The following is a 19490-nucleotide window of genomic DNA, read 5'->3' as shown; positions in this document are numbered from 1 at the left end:
GGCTGTATTACTCTAGCAGCACACAGGGCTTTGTGCCTGGGCTGGCACAACAGAAACAAACCCAACCAGTCTTAGTCTCCCCAGAGGCAGCCATGATGACATCACCCCTGTCTCTCTCTGTCTTGAGTGGTGCAGCCTAATACCCCTCTGTCCTCAGGCCCATTGGAGCAGCTGGGAGGTCAGAGCCCCAATTACAGGAAGTTAACCCCACTTAATCAACAGACTCACTGTGCCTCAGACCTGCTAAAATACACAACTGATAGGGAGAAGGGACTACTGTATGGGGTGTGGGTGGGGAGTATTGGGATGTGTGTGTCAGTCAGAAGCTTCATTCACCTCTCCCCTCCACCCTGCCCAGTCTAATCTGACAGCTCCATGAATTCGGGCCCTCCAAATGTCTGTCAGCAGCCAGATTAAGGCGTGTGGCTGTGTTTTGGCTGCGGTGGCTGTGTGTGTTGTGGTTCTATTAATCTGTCCCTGTGGACACTGCACTGTGCTGCAGCAGCCAGGCAGTCAGGCAGCAGGCCCAAAGCTGCAGTGATTGAAATGTGGAGTGCAAACAGGACAAGGTTTCCCATGCCATGGCTAATGTACCATCCATTAGAGAAGAGCACTAGCCGCAGAGCCCGGCCCGGCCAGGCTCTGCTATCTGTGATGGAGGTATGCACTGTGAGCACGACCAACCGCAGTCTCCATTACACTATTCATTTGGAGGTTGGATTTCATAATTCATAATATGACTTCTAACAGTCAATTGTGACACTGATGTGGAATAATGAACTTCATGTACAGTAAATATATTATGTTATGATGGATTAAGACGCTACTTCTTTTTTTTTGTAGACTGTCTGCTTCAGGAGCAAATTACAGTGTATTTTAAAATATAGAAATAGAGCCTGAAATATAGTGAGTCTAAATCTGTCTGAGCAGTATTCATGTTCTGGTTAAAAGTCAATAAAAACAGTGGGAATCCAGTTATTTTGGTTATTTGTTTCTTTAGAATGGGAATTATTTATCTTAATCTGGCTGCAAGCTTTTATACTACTTAGACTACTAGATCCAATAAGATTTAGGGCACATCAGGAGGGAGGCTCAGACTGGTGCATAATATGCACAGTTTTAGGAGTTTCTTTGGTGTCAAAAACTCCCTCTTGTCAACTCAACATGCTTATCAGCTCAATGGGGATGCTCAGCCTGGAGTGCTATGCACCCTGTAGGAACTCTAGAGTATACAGTGCATTCGGAAAGTATTCAGACCCATTGACTTTTTCCACATTTTGTTACGTTACAGCCTTATTCTAAAATTGATAAAATCCCCCCCCCCCCCATCAATCTACACACAATACCCCATAATGACAAAGCAAACACACCTGTATTTGGAGTTTCTCCCATTTTTCTCTGCAGATCCGCTCAAGCTCTATCAGGTTGGATGGGGAGCGTCGCTGCACAGCTATCTTCAGATCTCTCCAGAGATGTTCGATCGGGTTCAAGTCTGGGCTCTGGCTGGGCCACTCAAGGACATTCAGAGACTTTTCCTGAAGCCACTCCTGCGTTGTCTTGGCTGTGTGCTTAGGGTCGTTGTCCTGTTGGAAGGTGAACCTTCGCCCCAGTCTGAGCTCCTGAGCGCTCTGGAGCAGGTTTTCATCAAGGATCTCTCTGTACTTTGCTCCGTTCATATTTCCCTCGATCCTGACTAGTCTCCCAGTCCCTGCCGCTGAATAACATCCCCACAGCATGATGCTGCCACCACCATGCTTCACCGTAGGGATGGTGCCAGGTTTCCTCCAGATGTGATGCTTCGCATTCAGGACAAAGAGTTCAATCTTGGTTTCATCAGACCAGAGAATCTTGTTTCTCATGGTCTGAGAGTCTTTACGTGCCTTTTGGCAAACTCCAAGCAGGCTGTCATGTGCCTTTTACTGAGTGGCTTCTGTCTGGCCAATCTAACTTAAAGGCCTGATTGGTGGAGTGCTGCGGAGATGGTTGTCCTTCTGGAAGGTTCTCCCATCTCCACAGAGGAACTCTGGAGCTCTGTCAGAGTGACCATCGGGTTCTTGGTCACCTCTCTGACCAAGGCCCTTCTCCCCCGATTTCTCAGTTTAGGCTCTAGGAAGAGTCTTGGTGGTTCCAAACTTCTTCCATTTCAGAGGGCAAATGGGCAAGACAAAAGATTTAAGTGCCTTTGAACGGGGTATGGTAGTAGGTGCCAGGCGCACCGGTTTGCGTCAAGAACTGCAACGCTGCTGGGATTTTCACGCTCAACAGTTTTCCGTGTGTATCAAGAACTTGACACAATTGTGGGAAGCATTGGAGTCAACAACCACATGGGCCAGCATCCCAGACGAATTGAGGCTGTTATGAGGGCAACTCAATATTATGAAGGTGTTCTTAATGTTTTCTACACTCAGTGTATATCGTATAATGTATGTCTGCATGAATATCTATGTGTGTGCTGACAACTAGTACATATTTGTAATCATAAATATCGAATAACAGTATTTATGGAAGGAAACAAGGAAAGATCCCAGTCAAATCCTCAATGAAACCAAACCTTACATCTAAAGTGCATTCGGAAAGTATTCAGACCCCTTTACTTTTTCCACATTGTTACGTTACAGCCTTATTCTAAAATGGATTAAATATATATTTTTCCTCATCAATCTACACCCAATGCCCCTTAATGACAAAGCAAAAACAGGTTTTTAGAAATTTTAGCAAATGTATTAAAACACAAAAACAGAAATATCATATTTACATAGGTATTCAGACCCTTTACTCAGTACTTTGTTGAAACACCTTTTGCAGCAATTACAGCCTCGAGTCTTCTTGGGTATGACGCTACAAGCTTGGCACATCTCTATTTGGAGAGTTTCTCCCATTCTTCTCTGCTGAAAAACATCCCCACAGCATGATGCTGCCAGCACCATGCTTCATCGTAAGGATGGTGCCAGGTTTCCTCCAGATGTGATGCTTGGCATTCAGGCCAAAGAGTTCAATCTTGGTTTCATCCGACCAGAGAATCTTGTGTCTCATGGTCTGAGAGTCCTTTAGGTGCCTTTTGGCAAACTCCAAGCGGGCTGTCATGTGCCTTTTACTGAGGAGTGACTTCCGTCTGACCACTCTACCATAAAGGCCTGATTGGTGGAGTGCTGCAGAGATGGTTGTCCTTCTGGAAGGTTCTCCCCTCTCCACAGAGTAACTCTGGAGCTCTGTCAGAGTGACCATCAGCTTCTTGGTCACCAACCTGACCAAGGCCCTTCTCCCCCGATTGTTCAGTTTGGCCGGGCAGCCAGCTCTAGGAAGAGTCTTGGTGGTTCCAAACTTCTTCCATTTAAGAATGATGGAGGCTACTGTGGTCTTGGGGATCTTCAATGCTGCAGACATTTTTTGGTACCCTTCCCTAGATCTGTGCCTCGACATAATCCTGTCTCGGAGCTCTACGGACAATTCCTTCGACCTCATGGCTTGGTTTTTGCTCTGACATGCACTGTCAACTGTGGGACCTTATATAGACAGGTGTGTGCCTTTCCAAATCATGTCCAATCAACTGAATTTACCACAGGTGGACTCCAATCAAGTTGTAGAAACATCTCAAGGATGAAACAGGATGCATCTGAGCTCAATTTCGAGTCTCATAGCAAAGGGTCTGAATACTTATGTAAATAAGGTATTTCCGTGTTTTATTTTTAATACATTTGCAAAAATGTCTATAAACCTGTTTTCGCTTTATCATTATGGGGTATTGTGTGTAGATTGATGAGGAAAAGGCTGTAACGTAACAAAATGTGGAAATATTCAAGGGGTCTGAATACTTTCCAAATTCACTGTAGCCTTAATTTGTTTTGGTTCCTAATGTATTTTGTTCACAATATTTATATTGGTGCAGAGTGTACATATGACACTGTTTTCAGAGTGACCATTTGACCCATCTCCCTGGGGTCACTGGCTTATAGTAGCAGTGCTGATGGCTCCTGGGTAATATGAACTGGTTGTGTGGCTCCTGGGTAATATGAACTGGTTGTGTGGATAGAAAATGTGTAAATTTTTTGTGTTCAGAGGTTCTTGGTGGCAGAAACATTTCTTTGTACTGCCTTTGATTTTCCTTCAGCTTGTAACCATTTTCGACACACATTAAGGATATAACAAGCTTAAAGAATGTGTTTATATTTTTGGTGTCTCATCAGGTAAATCAATTAACGTTCAGATCAATGTCAATTTTCCCTGAATTTGTGACTGTCTGTGTATGTGTGAAGTTGACACAGATGATTTCCTTGTGTGAATGTGCCTGGCAATCACAGCATTGACATCCAGTGGCTAATGTAATCACAGCTTGTGTGCTGCAGGACTGACTGAGAGGAACCTTAATCTCTCCCAGTTTCTCGCTGCCAAATTGGCTCAATCTGCCAGGGAGAAACATCACTGAGTTCTCTGCTGCCGCCTTTCAAAGGGCCTTTTTTTATGTGGGCTCGATGTGTTTGATCCAGTATACTGTCTCTCAGCATTTTGATTTGGTGAGTCTGCTATCCACAGCATGTGAAGGGACTTCAGAGGGATCAGTAGTCCAGTGTTAGTGACAGAGAGAGGGCAACGAGAGTCCTGCCTCCAGCTGAACAGACTATATCGATCAGATACTGTACTCTGGACAATTTTTTTTGATAGATCGAAACCTCATGATTTTTGTAACTGTCATGAACCCTGCGTCCTGAGTCTGTTCCTGCCTGTGTTGCCGTTTTTCTGCTCGGTATCTCCTGGTTCCTGAACGCACCCTGTCCGGTTGCCGGGCGACGTTGCTAGGCGGGTGATCTCTCGATTACCCGCACCTGCTTCTCATCAGCCTCGGCACACCTGGTCCTGATCATCACCCCTTCTTAAGCTCTGACCTGACATCCATTCCCTGCCGGATCGTTAGCCATTAACATCATTCTCCCGGAACCTTCACCCAACCCCTGCCGTGCCATCATTTAATCTGCCACTTCACCTCCACCTACTCATCTCCGCCACCCGCTCCGTCTCCTGGATTATTCTGCATCTTTTGAATCTGTAAATAAACACTCACCTTCGTTCAACTCACCTTGTCCTGGTCTGCTTCTGGGTTCTGTCTTAGAGAATCGTGACAGAACGATCCGGCCAGAAATGAACCCAGCGGACCTGGACTCTGTTCGCCATGCCATTACCCATCAGGAGAAGATGTTGGGACAACATAGCACGGCGCTACAGGAGATAGCGTTGTCAGTTCGGAACTTTTTTACCAGTCTGACGAAGATCCAGGCTCAGCTCAGTTTGCCGGTGGAGAATCCACCACCGGTTTCACCCATCTCGCCTGCCGCTTCTGGAGCTGTGCCCTTCCGTGAGCCCAAGGTTCCGACGCCTGATAAATATGAGGGGGATTTGGGAAGATGCCGTTCCTTTCTTATGCAGTGTGGATTAGTGTTCGATCTACAGCCCCACTCTTATGCCACAGACAAGGCTAGGATAGCCTTTGTCATTGAATTGCTGCGTGGTAGAGCCCTGGAGTGGGCGTCAGCCGTATGGGAACGACAGGACACCTGCATGGCTTCATACCAGGAGTTCACGGCAGAGATGAGGAAGCTGTTTGACCATCCTGTCCGAGGTAAGGACGCAGCTAAGCGCCTGTTTTCTCTTCGCCAAGGAGCTCGCAGAGTGACTGACTTCGTAATCGAATTCAGGACATTGGCTGTGGAGAGTGGGTGGAATGAGGAGTCACTGCAAGCAGCCTTTTATCAGGGGTTGTCGGAGCAACTCAAGGATGAGCTGATCTCCTACCCGGAGCCTAGTGACCTGGACAGTTTGGTCGCTTTGTCTATTCGGGTGGATAACAGAGTTCGAGAGAGAAGGAGGGAGAAGCAATGGGGCCCGTCCAATCAATCAGCTTCTCGGTTCCCAGTCGGGTCAGGAGGTGGACCAGAACGCGTCGATCATTGTCCACCACACGGGATTAGTGGAGAGGTCCTGCCTCCAGATTCTGAACCCATGCAAGTGGGGGCGGCACGGGCTAACCAAGGAGGAGCGCCAACATAGACGTGAGACCAACCGCTGCCTCTACTGTGGTAGTTCGGGACATTACATCTCCACTTGTTCCCAGCGGCCGTCAAACTGCCCGGCTCGCTAAGTTTGGGAGGACTTTTAGCGAGCCGGTTTCAACCTCTCAATACCCCTGTCAGACCCCGTTTCCCGGCTACCCTCATGAACAGGAATCAGAGTTTAGCGATTAACGCTTTCATCGATTCAGGTGCCGATGGCAGCTTTATTGATGCCGACGTGGTGGAACAGCTGGGGCTTCCCAAGGAGCGACTACCGGAAGCCATTGAAGCTACCACTCTGAACGGCAGTAGTCTGGCACGTATCACAATGAGGACTGAACCGGTTAAGATGCTTTTGTCAGGGAATCATTCTGAGGTTATCTCATTCTTCATTCTGCCTTCTCCCCATGTTCCTCTGGTCCTTGGATACCCCTGGCTGAAGGAACACAATCCCACGTTCGATTCGGTGACTGGCAAGGTAACTAGTTGGAGCATTGATTGTCATGCTAACTGCCTCAAGACTGCCTGTTCCCATTCTGTTCCCAGTCAGGTCATTGAGGCTAACCCCCCAGATTTGTCCCTGGTCCCCGAAACATATCACGATTTGGGGGAGGTGTTCAGTAAGCAGAGGGCTCTGTCACTTCCTCCCCACCGACCATATGATTGTGCCATAAACCTGTTCCCTGGAGCTGTCTATCCCAAGGGACGGTTATACAGCATCTCCCGACCTGAACGTGAAGCTCTGGAGACCTACATAAAGGAGTCCCTAGCTGCTGGTCTCATTCGTCCCTCGTCATCACCCCTGGGGGCAGGATTCTTCTTTGTGAGTAAGAAGGATGGCTCTCTTCGACCTTGTATTGATTATCGGGGGTTGAATGATATCACGGTCAAGAACAAGTATCCCCTGCCCTTGATGAGCTCTGCTTTCGACTCCTTACAGGGTGCTACGGTGTTCACCAAGCTGGACCTACGCAATGCGTATCATCTGGTCTGGATCAGAGAGGGTGACGAGTGGTTGACTGGTTTCAATACACAGATGGGTCATTTCGAGTATCAGGTGATGCCGTTTGGACTGACCAATGCTCCAGCAGTGTTCCAGAGTATGGTGAATGACGTCCTGAGAGATATGATCGGTCTTTTTGTGTTCGTTTACCTGGATGACATTCTTATCTTCTCTAAGGAGCCTTCCAGCCACGTCCAGCATGTCAAGCAGGTTCTGCAGCGATTGTTGGAGAATCGCCTGTTTGTGAAGGCCGAGAAGTGTGAATTTCACGCCCACACTACATCCTTCCTCGGGTACATCATCTCCAGGGGAGAGATTAGGATGGACCAAGAGAAGGTTAGGGCGGTTCTGGATTGGGCCCAGCCCGGTACGAGATTGCAGCTCCAGAGGTTTCTGGGGTTTGCAAATTTCTATCGTAGATTTATCCGTGACTACAGCCGTGTGGCCGCTCCTTTAACTGCCCTGACTTCTAGTACCAGAACCTTCAGTTGGAATCCTGAGGCGGACCGGGCATTTCTGGATTTGAAGAGGCGATTCACCAACGCTCCGATTCTCTCTCAACCTGACACTGCCCGTCAGTTTGTTGTTGAGGTGGATGCGTCTGATGTGGGGGTTGGCGCCATCCTGTCCCAGCGATGCTCCACTGACGGTAAACTCCATCCCTGCGCCTACTACTCTCGTCGTCTTTCATCTGCGGAGAGGAACTACGATGTGGGTAACCGGGAGCTTCTCGCAGTGAAACTTGCCTTGGAGGAGTGGCGCCACTGGTTGGAGGGGCGGAGCAACCGTTTGTTGTCTGGACTGACCACAAGAATCTTGCTTACGTGCAATCGGCTAAACGTCTCAACTCCCGTCAGGCCAGGTGGTCGTTGTTTTTTGGACGCTTTAATTTTTCCTTGACGTTCCGACCGGGGTCTAAGAATGGCAAGGCGGACGCCTTGTCCCGGATGTTCTCCAAGACGGAGGAGAGTGGGGCCAAGACTGAGACGATTCTTCCCCGGAACCTTGTCGTAGGTGCCGTTATGTGGAGGATTGAGGAGGAGGTTATGGCGGCCCTTCGGACGCAGCCCGCCCCGGTAACGGTCCACCCGGTCGGTTGTTTGTGCCTGAGTCGGTCCGTTCGGCTGTCCTCCAATGGTCCCACGCCAGCAAGATGGCTTGCCACCCTGGCGTGGCTCGGACGATGGCGCTTCTACGCAGACGATTTTGGTGGCCTGCCATGGGAGAAGATACTCAGAGGTTTGTTGCTGCCTGTCCAGTTTGTGCGCAGAATAAGAGTGCCAATCGGCCCAGCTCTGGACTTCTTCACCCCCTACCTATCCCCCGGCGACCATGGTCGCATCTGGCCCTGGACTTTCTCACTGGGTTGCCCTCTTCTGAGGGGAACACGGTCATTCTGACTATTGTGGACAGATTCAGCAAGTTCGCCCACTTTGTGCCCATATCCAAGCTTCCCTCTGCCTCTGAGACGTCCAAGATCCTGGTTAGGGAGGTTTTCAGGGTTCACGGTTTGCCCAGTGACAGAGTTTCCGACCGTGGTCCTCAGTTCACCTCTGCTGTCTGGAAGTCCTTCTGTTTGGCCATTGGAGCTACAGTCAGTCTCACATCTGGATTTCACCCCCAATCCAATGGACAGGCGGAGAGAGCCAACCAGAAGATGGAATCCACGCTGCGCTGCCTTGTTTCCTCCAAACCCACCTCTTGGGTCTCTCAGTTGCCTTGGGTTGAGTATGCCCACAATACTCTCCCTACTTCTGCCACTGGGATGTCTCCCTTCCAGTGCCTATACGGCTACCAACCCCCCTTGTTTCCTTCTCAGGAGAAGGATCTCTCGGTTCCCTCTGTCCAGGCCCACATTCGTCGTTGCCACCGGACCTGGCATCGGGCCAGAAAGGCCCTCCTTCGAGTTTCTGACCGGTATCAGCTCCAGGCGAATCGTCGCCGTATTCCAGCCCCCGCTTATGCCATCGGAGATAGGGTCTGGTTGGCTACACGGGACCTTCCTCTGCGGACAACAGTCGCCGAGGTTCATTGGTCCGTTTGTGGTGGAGAGAGTGATTAATCCGGTTGTGGTTCGACTCAAGTTGCCTAGGACGCCTTCCATGTCTCCTGCCTCAAGCCTGTTCTCCTCAGCCCTCTATTGCCCCCTCCGCCTCCTCCCCGGATGATCGGAGGAGGTCCTGTCTACACGGTGCGCCGCATCATGGATTCCAGACGGCGGGGCCGGGGTTTCCAGTATCTCGTGGACTGGGAGGGGTATGGTCCTGAGGAGAGGAGTTGGATTCCTCGGCGTCAGATCCTTGATGCTGACCTCCTTCGTGACTTCTACCGCCTCCATCCTGGCGCTCCGGGTAGTCCGCCCGGTGGCGTTCATCGGAGGGGGGGTACTGTCATGAACCCTGCGTCCTGAGTCTGTTCCTGCCTGTGTTGCCGTTTTTCTGCTCGGTATCTCCTGGTTCCTGAACGCACCCTGTCCGGTTGCCAGGCGACGTTGCTAGGCGGGTGATCTCTCGATTACCCGCACCTGCTTCTCATCAGCCTCGGCACACCTGGTCCTGATCATCACCCCTTCTTAAGCTCTGACCTGACATCCATTCCCTGCCGGATCGTTAGCCATTAACATCATTCTCCCGGAACCTTCACCCAACCCCTGCCGTGCCATCATTTAATCTGCCACTTCACCTCCACCTACTCATCTCCGCCACCCGCTCCGTCTCCTGGATTATTCTGCGTCTTTTGAATCTGTAAATAAACACTCACCTTCGTTCAACTCACCTTGTCCTGGTCTGCTTCTGGGTTCTGTCTTAGAGAATCGTGACAGTAACACCTTATAAGTAATTACATAAGTATGTTTCTATTGGTTTATTGAATTACCTAATAATCTACTTTGGGAATTCATTTCAGGAATTTAATGATGAGGTGTAAGGCATCATTTTGCTCAGGTTGGAGAAAATATATTACAACTTTTTGGATTTGGCTGAGCTGTCATGTTCCACCCCAGATGTTTATGCTGAAATTGGTTTGAAAAGGTTAGCGCTGTTATCTGAAATTAAACATGTCAGTGACTTCTAACTGAGTCAGAAAGCCGTGAGGCAAAAATCACATCCAAATATGACTTTGCAGGCAGGTTTGTGAAATCCAGATATCCCTTTCAATCCTGTAGAATAGAAATGTCGGCACATTTGTAATGCTGTCCTGGAGTTTCTAAAAGCAGCTAGCTGACTGACTATGTCCCCCTGGACATGTCAGGAGAAAGCACATCTGGAAAACTCTGAAATTGAAAAAGAGATAATTTAGCAAATGCCTCGAGAGAAATGATTTGTTCTGAAGCCATTTTCATACTCCTACACAGCCAGATGATTCAACATGGAGAACATTAGCTTGCTCACCTCAAGGCCCAAAGAGAGACTAGGTAATAAGACTCAGTCCAGTACTTTCCACTGTGCTGCCTGCTAGCCTGCTATAAAACATAGGAGCATGGCAGAGGCCACATCAGTAACAGAGCACTGCACACAGCAGGCAATTAGCAGGCAGGTAGCCTGTGTCACAGTGTCATTGTTTACCTAACCAGACCAGCGCTATAGGTTTAATTTGTATTATTCAACACCAGTCAGTCAGCTTACTGTGCATTCCCCAACTGTTTCCTCTCTTCGCCTAGTTAGAGAAAGTTGGTGTCAATATGAAATGAGAGACTGTGCAATTATTGAGTTTACAGTACGTTCTAATACCAAACCTCTCCTTTGTTTATTTCAGGGTTGGAGCCAGTTGGAGCGAGATGAGAGCCCAGTGGATTAGCAGACAGACAGAGCCTAGCTGTAGGGGCAGTATGAAGGCCTGAACATTGAGCATCCAGCTCCACAGTCAGCCTAGCCATGCCCTGCTGCTGAGTGCCCTGGTGACCAGCCCCGGCCTTGGCACCATGACCAGTCTGAAGCTCCCACCCATGGAGCGCATCGTTGGGGGTTCTATCCCTGCCACTGATGAGTTCTACACCCACCACCTTCGCCTGGCCAACGGAGGGGCACGCACAGACAGCGCCCACCTTCCAGGGGGCCCGGGGGTGCCCAAAATGGGGGTGCGGGCACGGGCTGCCGAATGGCCCCCGAGGAAGGACTTGGAAACTCTGTGGCAAGTTACCATGGAGCCAGACACCCCAGGCCTGGCCGGAGGGGGGCAGAGCAACCTGAAACTAGGTCAACTAATGAACCCCCAGGACTCCTCCATGCTCCGCAACATCCAGAACACACTGAAGAGTAAAACCCAGGGGGCCAGCTACAGCCCAGACAGCACCTACCTGTCCCCAGCAGATTACAGAGTCCCATCCCACAGGAACACCAGCCGCATCCGCCAGCGCAGCAACAGTGACATCACCATCAGTGAGCTGGACGGTGGCGGGGACAGTGGGGAGGACTTGGGCCCCTCAGGGGCCAAGTGGTCCCCTCTACACAGAGAGTATGGCAGTACCTCCTCTATAGACCAGCATGGGGCGTCAGGGGAGAGCTTCTTTGAGATGCTGAAGGGCTACCAGGGAGAGAAGCCTGACCAGCGCAGCCCTGCCCCAGACAGACTAGAAGACCTGCTGACTGCTGGACTCAAGCAGGCCTCCATAGAACTACATGAGGAGACTAGTGAGAGCCAGGCATCCAGCAGAGTCAAGGAGAGAGAGAAGCCCCCAAAGAGACGCTCCAAGTCAGAGACGGGGGGCGAGTCTATATTCCGGAAGCTACGCAGCGTGAGGGGGGAGTCTGACTCGCCCCGGGCCGGTTCTGATGCTGAGGAAGGTCGGTCAGAGGATGGGGTCACCCCCCTCAAGCCCTGGGTCTGCCAGAGGGGCTTCTCCCACTACGACGTGCAGAGCATGATGTTTAACCTGAACAAGGTGATCCAGAGCAGGCAGACGGCGGCAGTGAAGAGGAAGAACACCACCACGGGGGCGTCTGCTGCGGCTGCAGCCTCCACCACCTCCACCGTGTCCTCCACCCACAGCCTGGCCTACAGCTCCCCAACTGGCAGTCAGGAGGAGCTCAGCGCCAGGGCCAGGGACTGCCCCAGCATGGACTCCGGGGATGAGCAGAGCAACGAGCTGCTCCTCAACTGCCCCTGCTTCTGCAACGAGATTGGGGCCAACTGCAGGCGCAGGGCAGGGGGCGGTCCCCCCAGACAGGGGAGTGGGGGCTCAGGGACACTGGGAGGCGAGGGCAGCCTGTTTGAGTCATCCCTCAGCTCCCACTGCACTAACGCTGGGGTGGCAGTGCTGGAGGGGCCCAAGGACAACCCCAGTGCCCTCAGTGATTGGGGCAAACACTACATCGTAGAGCACGTGGACCTGGGAGCCTACTATTACAGGAAGTTCTTCTACCTTAGAGGTGAGAACATACATGATGCAGAACATACACAATGAATCCTCTCAAACTTATTCAGTTACAAACATTATACAGTACATAAAGAACTATAACACTAGAATGTAAAACATAAACAAACAGTCCTACACAGCCCATCGTGTAATACAGTTACCAAATTCAAGTGTATGTTTATACATAAATTAGTTGGGAAGGTTATTTTATTTATCTTTACCTCTCTCTCTCTCTCTCTCTCTCTCTCTCTCTCTCTCTCTCTCTCTCTCTCTCTCTCTCTCTCTGTCTCTCTCTCTCTCTCTCTCTCTCTCTCTCTCTCTCTCTCTCTCTCTCTCTCTCTCTCTCTCTCTCTCTCTCTCTCTCTCTCTCTCTCTCTCTCTCTCTCTCTCTCTCTCTCTCTCTCGCTCTCTCTCTCCCTCAGAGCACTGGAACTACTTTGGGATGGATGAGGCTCTGGGTCCGGTGGCTGTGAGTGTGCGCAGGGAGAAGGAGGAGGAGCACAAAGAGCACGGCCAGCAGTACAACTACCGGGTCATCTTCAGAACCTCAGAGGTCAGACAGCTAGCCAACTGATGTTACAACCGCTCTCCCTGGATCATGTCACTTATTACATGGTCAAAGATTCCCTTAGCACAGGGGTGTCAAACTAATTTCACGGAGGGCCGAGTGTCTGCAGGTTTTTGTTTAAGACCTAGACAACCAGGTGAGGGGAGTTCCTTACTAATTAGTGACCTTAATTCATCAATCAAGTACAAGGGTGGAGCAAAAACCCACAGACACTCGGCCCTCCGTGGAATGAGTTTGACACGTGCCTTAGCAGTTAATGACCCCTGCTAGATAGATAGAGATTTCTGTTGTTTTAAAATCCTGTCACGTTGATTGTCTGTAGATTAGTTTTTCTGTAGTCCCTCTCCCCTATCTCTGTCTGCCTGGTAGGTTCACATTATGTAAGAAGCCCAGAGGGCCATCAGCTGTCCTCTCAGATCAGCTCTGTGTATAGAAACTATAGGAAACGCTCTCATCCTCCACACAACTCCACGGCCTGTCAATGCTACACAACCTCAAACCACGATAGAGAACTCTTCTTTTACATTTCACTGGAAAATCATGGCCATGATTTTGGTTATGGAGTGACTGCGAAACAGCACCATTTCCTTCCCAGCTATAGATTTAAGACACCTGCCTTGGAGTGTTCAGAGATGGTTGTCTGGTTTTTTTTTCCTGGGTTGGAAGGTGGACAGGTGTGTGTGATTAGCAGAGGTGTGGACTCGAGTCATGTGACTTGGACTCGAGTCAGACTCGAGTCATGAATTTGATGACTTCAGACTCGACTCGACAAAATGTACAAAGACTTGCAACTCGACTTGGACTTTAACATCAATGACTCGTGACTTGACTTGGACTTGCGCCTTATGACTCGAGAAGACTTGCTACGAGGACTTGTAATGACTTGCAAAGGCTTGCTAAGAGGACTTGAAATGACTCGAAACTAAAATGTAGGACTTTGGACTCGACTTGAGACTTGATGGCTTTGACTTTTGACTCGACTTGGGACTTGCCTCATCTTTGACTCGACTTGACTCGGGACTCGAGGGCAAAGACTTGAGACTTACTTGTGACTTGCATAACAATGACTTTGTCCCACCTCTGGTGATTAGACCCTCCAGCTCAGTGTGAGACATCCCGGGCCCCCAGGGCCCCAAACCTGGGGAACACTGGACGTTTGTTAGGGTCCTCTCCGAGGGGTGTGGGAGAGAAAGTTCCCCTCCTTTCCAGCTGCATATGATAGCAGAGTGATTGAGTTCACTGCCACTGCTGAACACAATGCACACTCTGTGTACACATTATGCTTCACTGAAAAAACCCCACTCCACCCTCCTCTTTCTACTTCCCCCAGGCCAAAAGTTTGATTCATAACTGAGCCTTGTTCTTTTCTGTTGATTTATGTCAGATTCTTTTAGCTAAATAGTTATAAACTTACTCAGGAGACGTTATGGTGTTTGGGAAGCAGAACCGACATGTTCATTTTGTTCCATCTTAAACATTTTGTTCCATCTTGAAAATAAAGTTCCATGAACTGGGGATTCCTGAGGCACATTCCTCCACTTACACTTCTCTCTCTTCCTCTCCTCCTTTCCATCCCTCCATCTAGTTGACCACGCTCCGGGGGTCTATTCTGGAGGATGTGGTCCCCTCGTCCTCTAAGCATGGCACTACCCGCGGGCTGCCCCTGAAGGAGGTGTTGGAGTACCTGCTTCCAGAGCTGGATGTGCCCTGCCTCCGCCTGGCCCTCAACACGCCCAAGGTCACAGAACAGCTGATGAAACTGGATGAACAGGGGGTAGGAGGATACACACTCACATTACATAAAAATACTCCCTGAATAGGCCTGAGTCATGCTACACCTGTATGTTGTTATTGGGCCAGATCATATTTCATTGGTAACAGACCTTTGGTTGGCTCTACTATTGGCGCTATATCATGCTATAAAATGAGACTAGTCTGATCTATTCTATAGTTTTTGCACTACAAAAATGTCTTAACATTAAATCTCTCTCTCTCCCCCTACCCCCCCATCCTCCTCTCTAGCTGAGTTTCCAGGTGAAGGTGGGGGTGATGTACTGCAAGGCGGGGCAGAGCAGTGAGGAGGAGATGTACAACAATGAAATGGCGGGCCCTGCCCTGGAGGAGTTCCTGCAGCTGCTGGGGGAGAGAGTCCGCCTCAAAGGCTTTACCAAGTACCGCGCCCAGCTCGACACCAAGAGTACGCTCACACACAAAAGCACACACACACACACACACACACACACACACAGCAAAGACGTTTAAAACTGTGATTGGTCTTTTTATTTGACCAAGGATGCAGCGTGACAGGCTCCTGTGTGGGAACCTCTCTGACCCTCTCTCTGACCTCCTCACCCCAGGTCTCACAGCATGAATTATGAGTCCTTCTGTAGAATCTGCTTAATCTTTGCTGTAGGTGGGGCTCTGCTCTGCCTTGCATGTTAGCAACTACAGGTTTGGGGTAATCTCTGTAAACTAGAGAGCTTTTCCTCTCCTGTCTCTCACATGTGTTATGTATAGTCCCATTTACTTCATGTAGCCTGTTTTTAAAATCTGTCTTGTAACCCCTCATTTCCTCTTGCTTGTCTTATCACTCCACTATACCTGTTCCTCTGACCAACCCTTTCTCATACCCCTAGCCCTCCCTCCCTCCTTCTGTCTCCGGTGTATTGAGGACTAAATCAGGTCCACTATGGCTGGCCACACACTCCACTACATCCTTTATGTTCCTTATGAGAGCAGAGCAGGAAATGGCAGCTCATCCCAATCATGCACTTAATTACATTTGGCAATTTTTGGCACTTCCTCTATCCGTAAGCTCAATGAATATGAACATTCTTCTTTTGTCCATACATTTTGATTGTGGTGGCTGCCTGGGTAATCTGGGCACCCAGAACCAAATCACGAGAAACTTTGCTCCTAGGGTTATGGTAGACTGGTAGGGTTATGGCATAATTGTCCACTCCTTACAATGCCTGCAGTAATGCACAAGAGGCTGTGCTATATCTTTAATATAGTTACATGTAAAAGCCGTTTTCCCTGGCCCGCATGGGGCAACAATAGTATTGAGAGGGCTCAACCCTCTCAACAATTATTTGTTGTTGTTTTCCTGTCACACTATCCCGGCAGACATTGATCAGACTACACTATCATGGCTTGTTGTTTGTGCTATGTAACAGGAGACAGTCTAGTACAGGGATCATCAACTAGGTTCAGCCGCGGGACAATTTTTTTCTCTCGAGTGGATGGTCAGGGGGCCGGAACATAATGCCAAATAATTTTTAGACTGCAAATTGACCGCAAGAAGCCCAAACAGATATAATATTTCACTAAAACATAATCATTTCAAACCTTTCCTACATTTGTATACAATCACATATCTCTCTATTATGCATGGGAATACTTTGCAACAGATTTCCAAAATGAAAATCACTTGGAGCTGATTTCCTGGTGTTTCTACAGTTTTTTATATCCCAATAAAATAAAATAAAAAATATATTATATATATTTTTTCTTGGAAAACTTGGTGGGCCAAATAATATCACCTGCGGGCCAAATTCGGCACATAGGCCGTGAGTTGGGGAACCCTGACCTAGTACATAAAACACAGAACAGATAGGTTGCTGCTGGAGGACAGAGTTGGGTTGCAGTAGCAGTACAATGGGGCCTTACATTGTGGCGCTCCTCTCTCTTCCTCCAGCTGATTCCACTGGCACCCACTCCCTGTACACGGCCTACAGGGACTATGAGATCATGTTCCATGTGTCTACTCTGCTGCCCTACACACCCAACAACAAACAACAGGTACGGAAGGGCTCTGATATCACATAAGGAAATGAAAATGAAAATGACATGCATTTGGATAACACGTTATGTCATAGATGGATTAAATGATTAATCAAGTTTAATTCAAGAAGAATAGGATATTCATTGAGATTTTGTAATTGAGATTCTGTAATTCTGTGTTGTAGTTGCTGAGAAAGAGACACATTGGGAACGACATCGTCACCATAGTGTTCCAGGAGCCGGGAGCCCTCCCCTTCACCCCCAAGACCATCTTCTCCCACTTCCAACACGTGTTCATCATCGTCCGTGTTTACAGCCCCTGCTCCGACAACACCTGCTACAGGTGAGTGTGGACCGCGGTGAGAGCGCGGTCAGACCACTATTGACCACTAGAGGACCTGGCGGTCACAAAACAACCTGGAAACCCCTGGTGCTACAACAGTGGTTGTTCTGAACAACTCATGCAGGTAGATAACATAAAGAGGAAGAGAACCACTGGAAGGCATGGTCACAAACCCAGATAAAATGTATTGTGTAACTAATATCCCTACTCTCCTCTCCTCTCTCTCTCTCTGTAGCTAGGGTACTGTAGGCAGTGTATACATTTGTTTGATTGTGGTTGACTAGGAGAGATCACCCCTGCAGCTGTCTAGCTGTTGGGATGGGGCCCTACTCTACTGTTCTCCCTACCCCCTGTGATCGTGGAGCTCTGTGGCATTCTCACACACGCGCTCACCCCCATCTCACCCCCCTACTACGCACACACACATACTCACTCACTCAACCCTTCTGCCTGTCACACTGCCTTGGAGCAATGGAGTCGGAGCGATCCGAAAGAGTTAGCGGCATACACATCAAGGATTCCCTTGCTGTACGAGCGAATCAGAGGATTCTTGAGCAGCCGAGCAGTGCTCTGTCCCTCAGTGCTCACAGACCCTCCACGGGAACACTTGTACTGGCTCTGGGTCTGAGCTCAAACCTCATAAAGGTTGGGCTAATTTATTCTGAACCCTCCCCTCTCCAGCCCCTCTACTCCCTGCCCCACCAGCGCTGCCTGCTAAAGATTGGATGCCCTCCTCAGCTGGAGTTATTCTTTTTTAAAGGGGACATCTTTTGATTCAAAGCCAACAAGTGTCATCGAGGAGAAGAGGCTGAGAGGGAGAAATGCTGGTTTGCCTGGTTTTCCTCTTGGATTAAATGGAGAGCGGGACCCTGAAGCAGTGGAGACTCCACTCCACCCAGAGCAGCTCTCAGCTTCCAGCTTCTAGCTCAATCCCATGAATCTAATGAACATACTACAAGTTCCAAACCCACTCTGTTCTGTTCTGCCACCAAGGAGCTGATTCGCTAGGAGACTGATTTGCTTGGAGCCTGGGATGCCATTTCAAAGAGGGGTAAGAAACACACAAGATCTAGAAACAGAACAGCGGTTGGACGGCAGCGAGAGCAGCTATAATTAGCTGGAGAAAGCTGTGTGTACCTGCAGTAGTGTGATCAGACCAAGCAGACAGGAGAGGAGGATTCACTTCAAGGATACTTATTATTGTAATGCCCAGCCCAGTCAGGAGTGAGTAGAGGCACTACGGATGACGAACTGGGAACCATAAGGGTTAGACGCTGGACCAGGAGCAGGTGGGTCTGGGGTGTGTGTGTGTGTGTGTGTGTGTGTGTGGTAGTGATCTGAGGTGTGATGCTGATGACCTGTGTGAAAAAGAGGGGGTCAGTGGAAACTGGGGTTTCAGCATGTTCACAAACACACACAAACACACACACCTGCATTACTGTGATTTATCTCGTAGTTCAATATACATGTACTTTTTGCCAATGTTTTATTTGATTATTTTTTTTGTCTTACATTATGGTTGCATTTTGATTTATCAGATTATACAGTAGCTACAGTACCTTTAAATCTTGATCAGTATTTAGTGTGTGACTGGCTCTGTATCCTGTTCACACACAGTTAAAGCAGGAGGTTTAGACTAATGCATCAGTGATCTTCAGCCCAAAATTACTATTGGAGCAGTAGTTGGCCCGTGGCCAGCCTAGTGAAACAGCCTAGTGATACAGCCTAGTGATACAGCCTAGTGATACAGCCTAGTGATACAGCCTAGTGATACAGCCTAGTGAAACAGCCTAGTGATACAGCCTAGTGATACAGCCTAGTGATACAGCCTAGTGAAACAGCCTAGTGAAACAGCCTAGTGATACAGCCTAGTGATAGAGCCTAGTGATAGAGCCTAGTGATACAGCCTAGTGATAGAGCCTAGTGATACAGCCTAGTGATAGAGCCTAGTGATACAGCCTAGTGATACAGCCTAGTGATAGAGCCTAGTGATAGAGCCTAGTGATACAGCCTAGTGATACAGCCTAGTGATACAGCCTAGTGATACAGCCTAGTGATACAGCCTAGTGATACAGCCTAGTGAAACAGCCTAGTGATACAGCCTAGTGATAGAGCCTAGTGATAGAGCCTAGTGATACAGCCTAGTGATAGAGCCTAGTGATACAGCCTAGTGATAGAGCCTAGTGATACAGCCTAGTGATAGAGCCTAGTGATAGAGCCTAGTGATACAGCCTAGTGATACAGCCTAGTGATACAGCCTAGTGATACAGCCTAGTGATACAGCCTAGTGATACAGCCTAGTGATACAGGCTAGTGATAGAGCCTAGTGATACAGCCTAGTGATAGAGGCTAGTGATACAGCCTAGTGATACAGCCTAGTGATACAGCCTAGTGATAGA

The 19490-nt window shown here is 49.0% G+C and overlaps 1 protein-coding gene across 1 annotated transcript in view; it reads left to right on the top strand.

The window, feature by feature from the left end:
* Positions 1-19490, top strand: part of LOC121539263 (signal-induced proliferation-associated 1-like protein 1) — an 87951-nt gene that overhangs the window by 40149 nt on the left and 28312 nt on the right. The window contains exons 2-7 of the mRNA XM_041847625.2: positions 10798-12410; positions 12820-12950; positions 14551-14739; positions 14988-15162; positions 16663-16766; positions 16934-17091. Coding sequence (XP_041703559.2) covers positions 10964-12410; positions 12820-12950; positions 14551-14739; positions 14988-15162; positions 16663-16766; positions 16934-17091 — 2204 coding nt within the window. The 5' untranslated portion in view covers positions 10798-10963. The remainder of the gene's footprint in view (positions 1-10797; positions 12411-12819; positions 12951-14550; positions 14740-14987; positions 15163-16662; positions 16767-16933; positions 17092-19490) is intronic.

Source organism: Coregonus clupeaformis, chromosome 25, assembly GCF_020615455.1.
Source record: "Coregonus clupeaformis isolate EN_2021a chromosome 25, ASM2061545v1, whole genome shotgun sequence".
In the NCBI taxonomy this organism is placed as follows: Eukaryota; Metazoa; Chordata; class Actinopteri; order Salmoniformes; family Salmonidae; genus Coregonus; species Coregonus clupeaformis.
The sequence above is the reverse complement of the archived record's forward strand: the minus strand, read 5'-3'. Positions and strand labels throughout refer to the sequence as shown.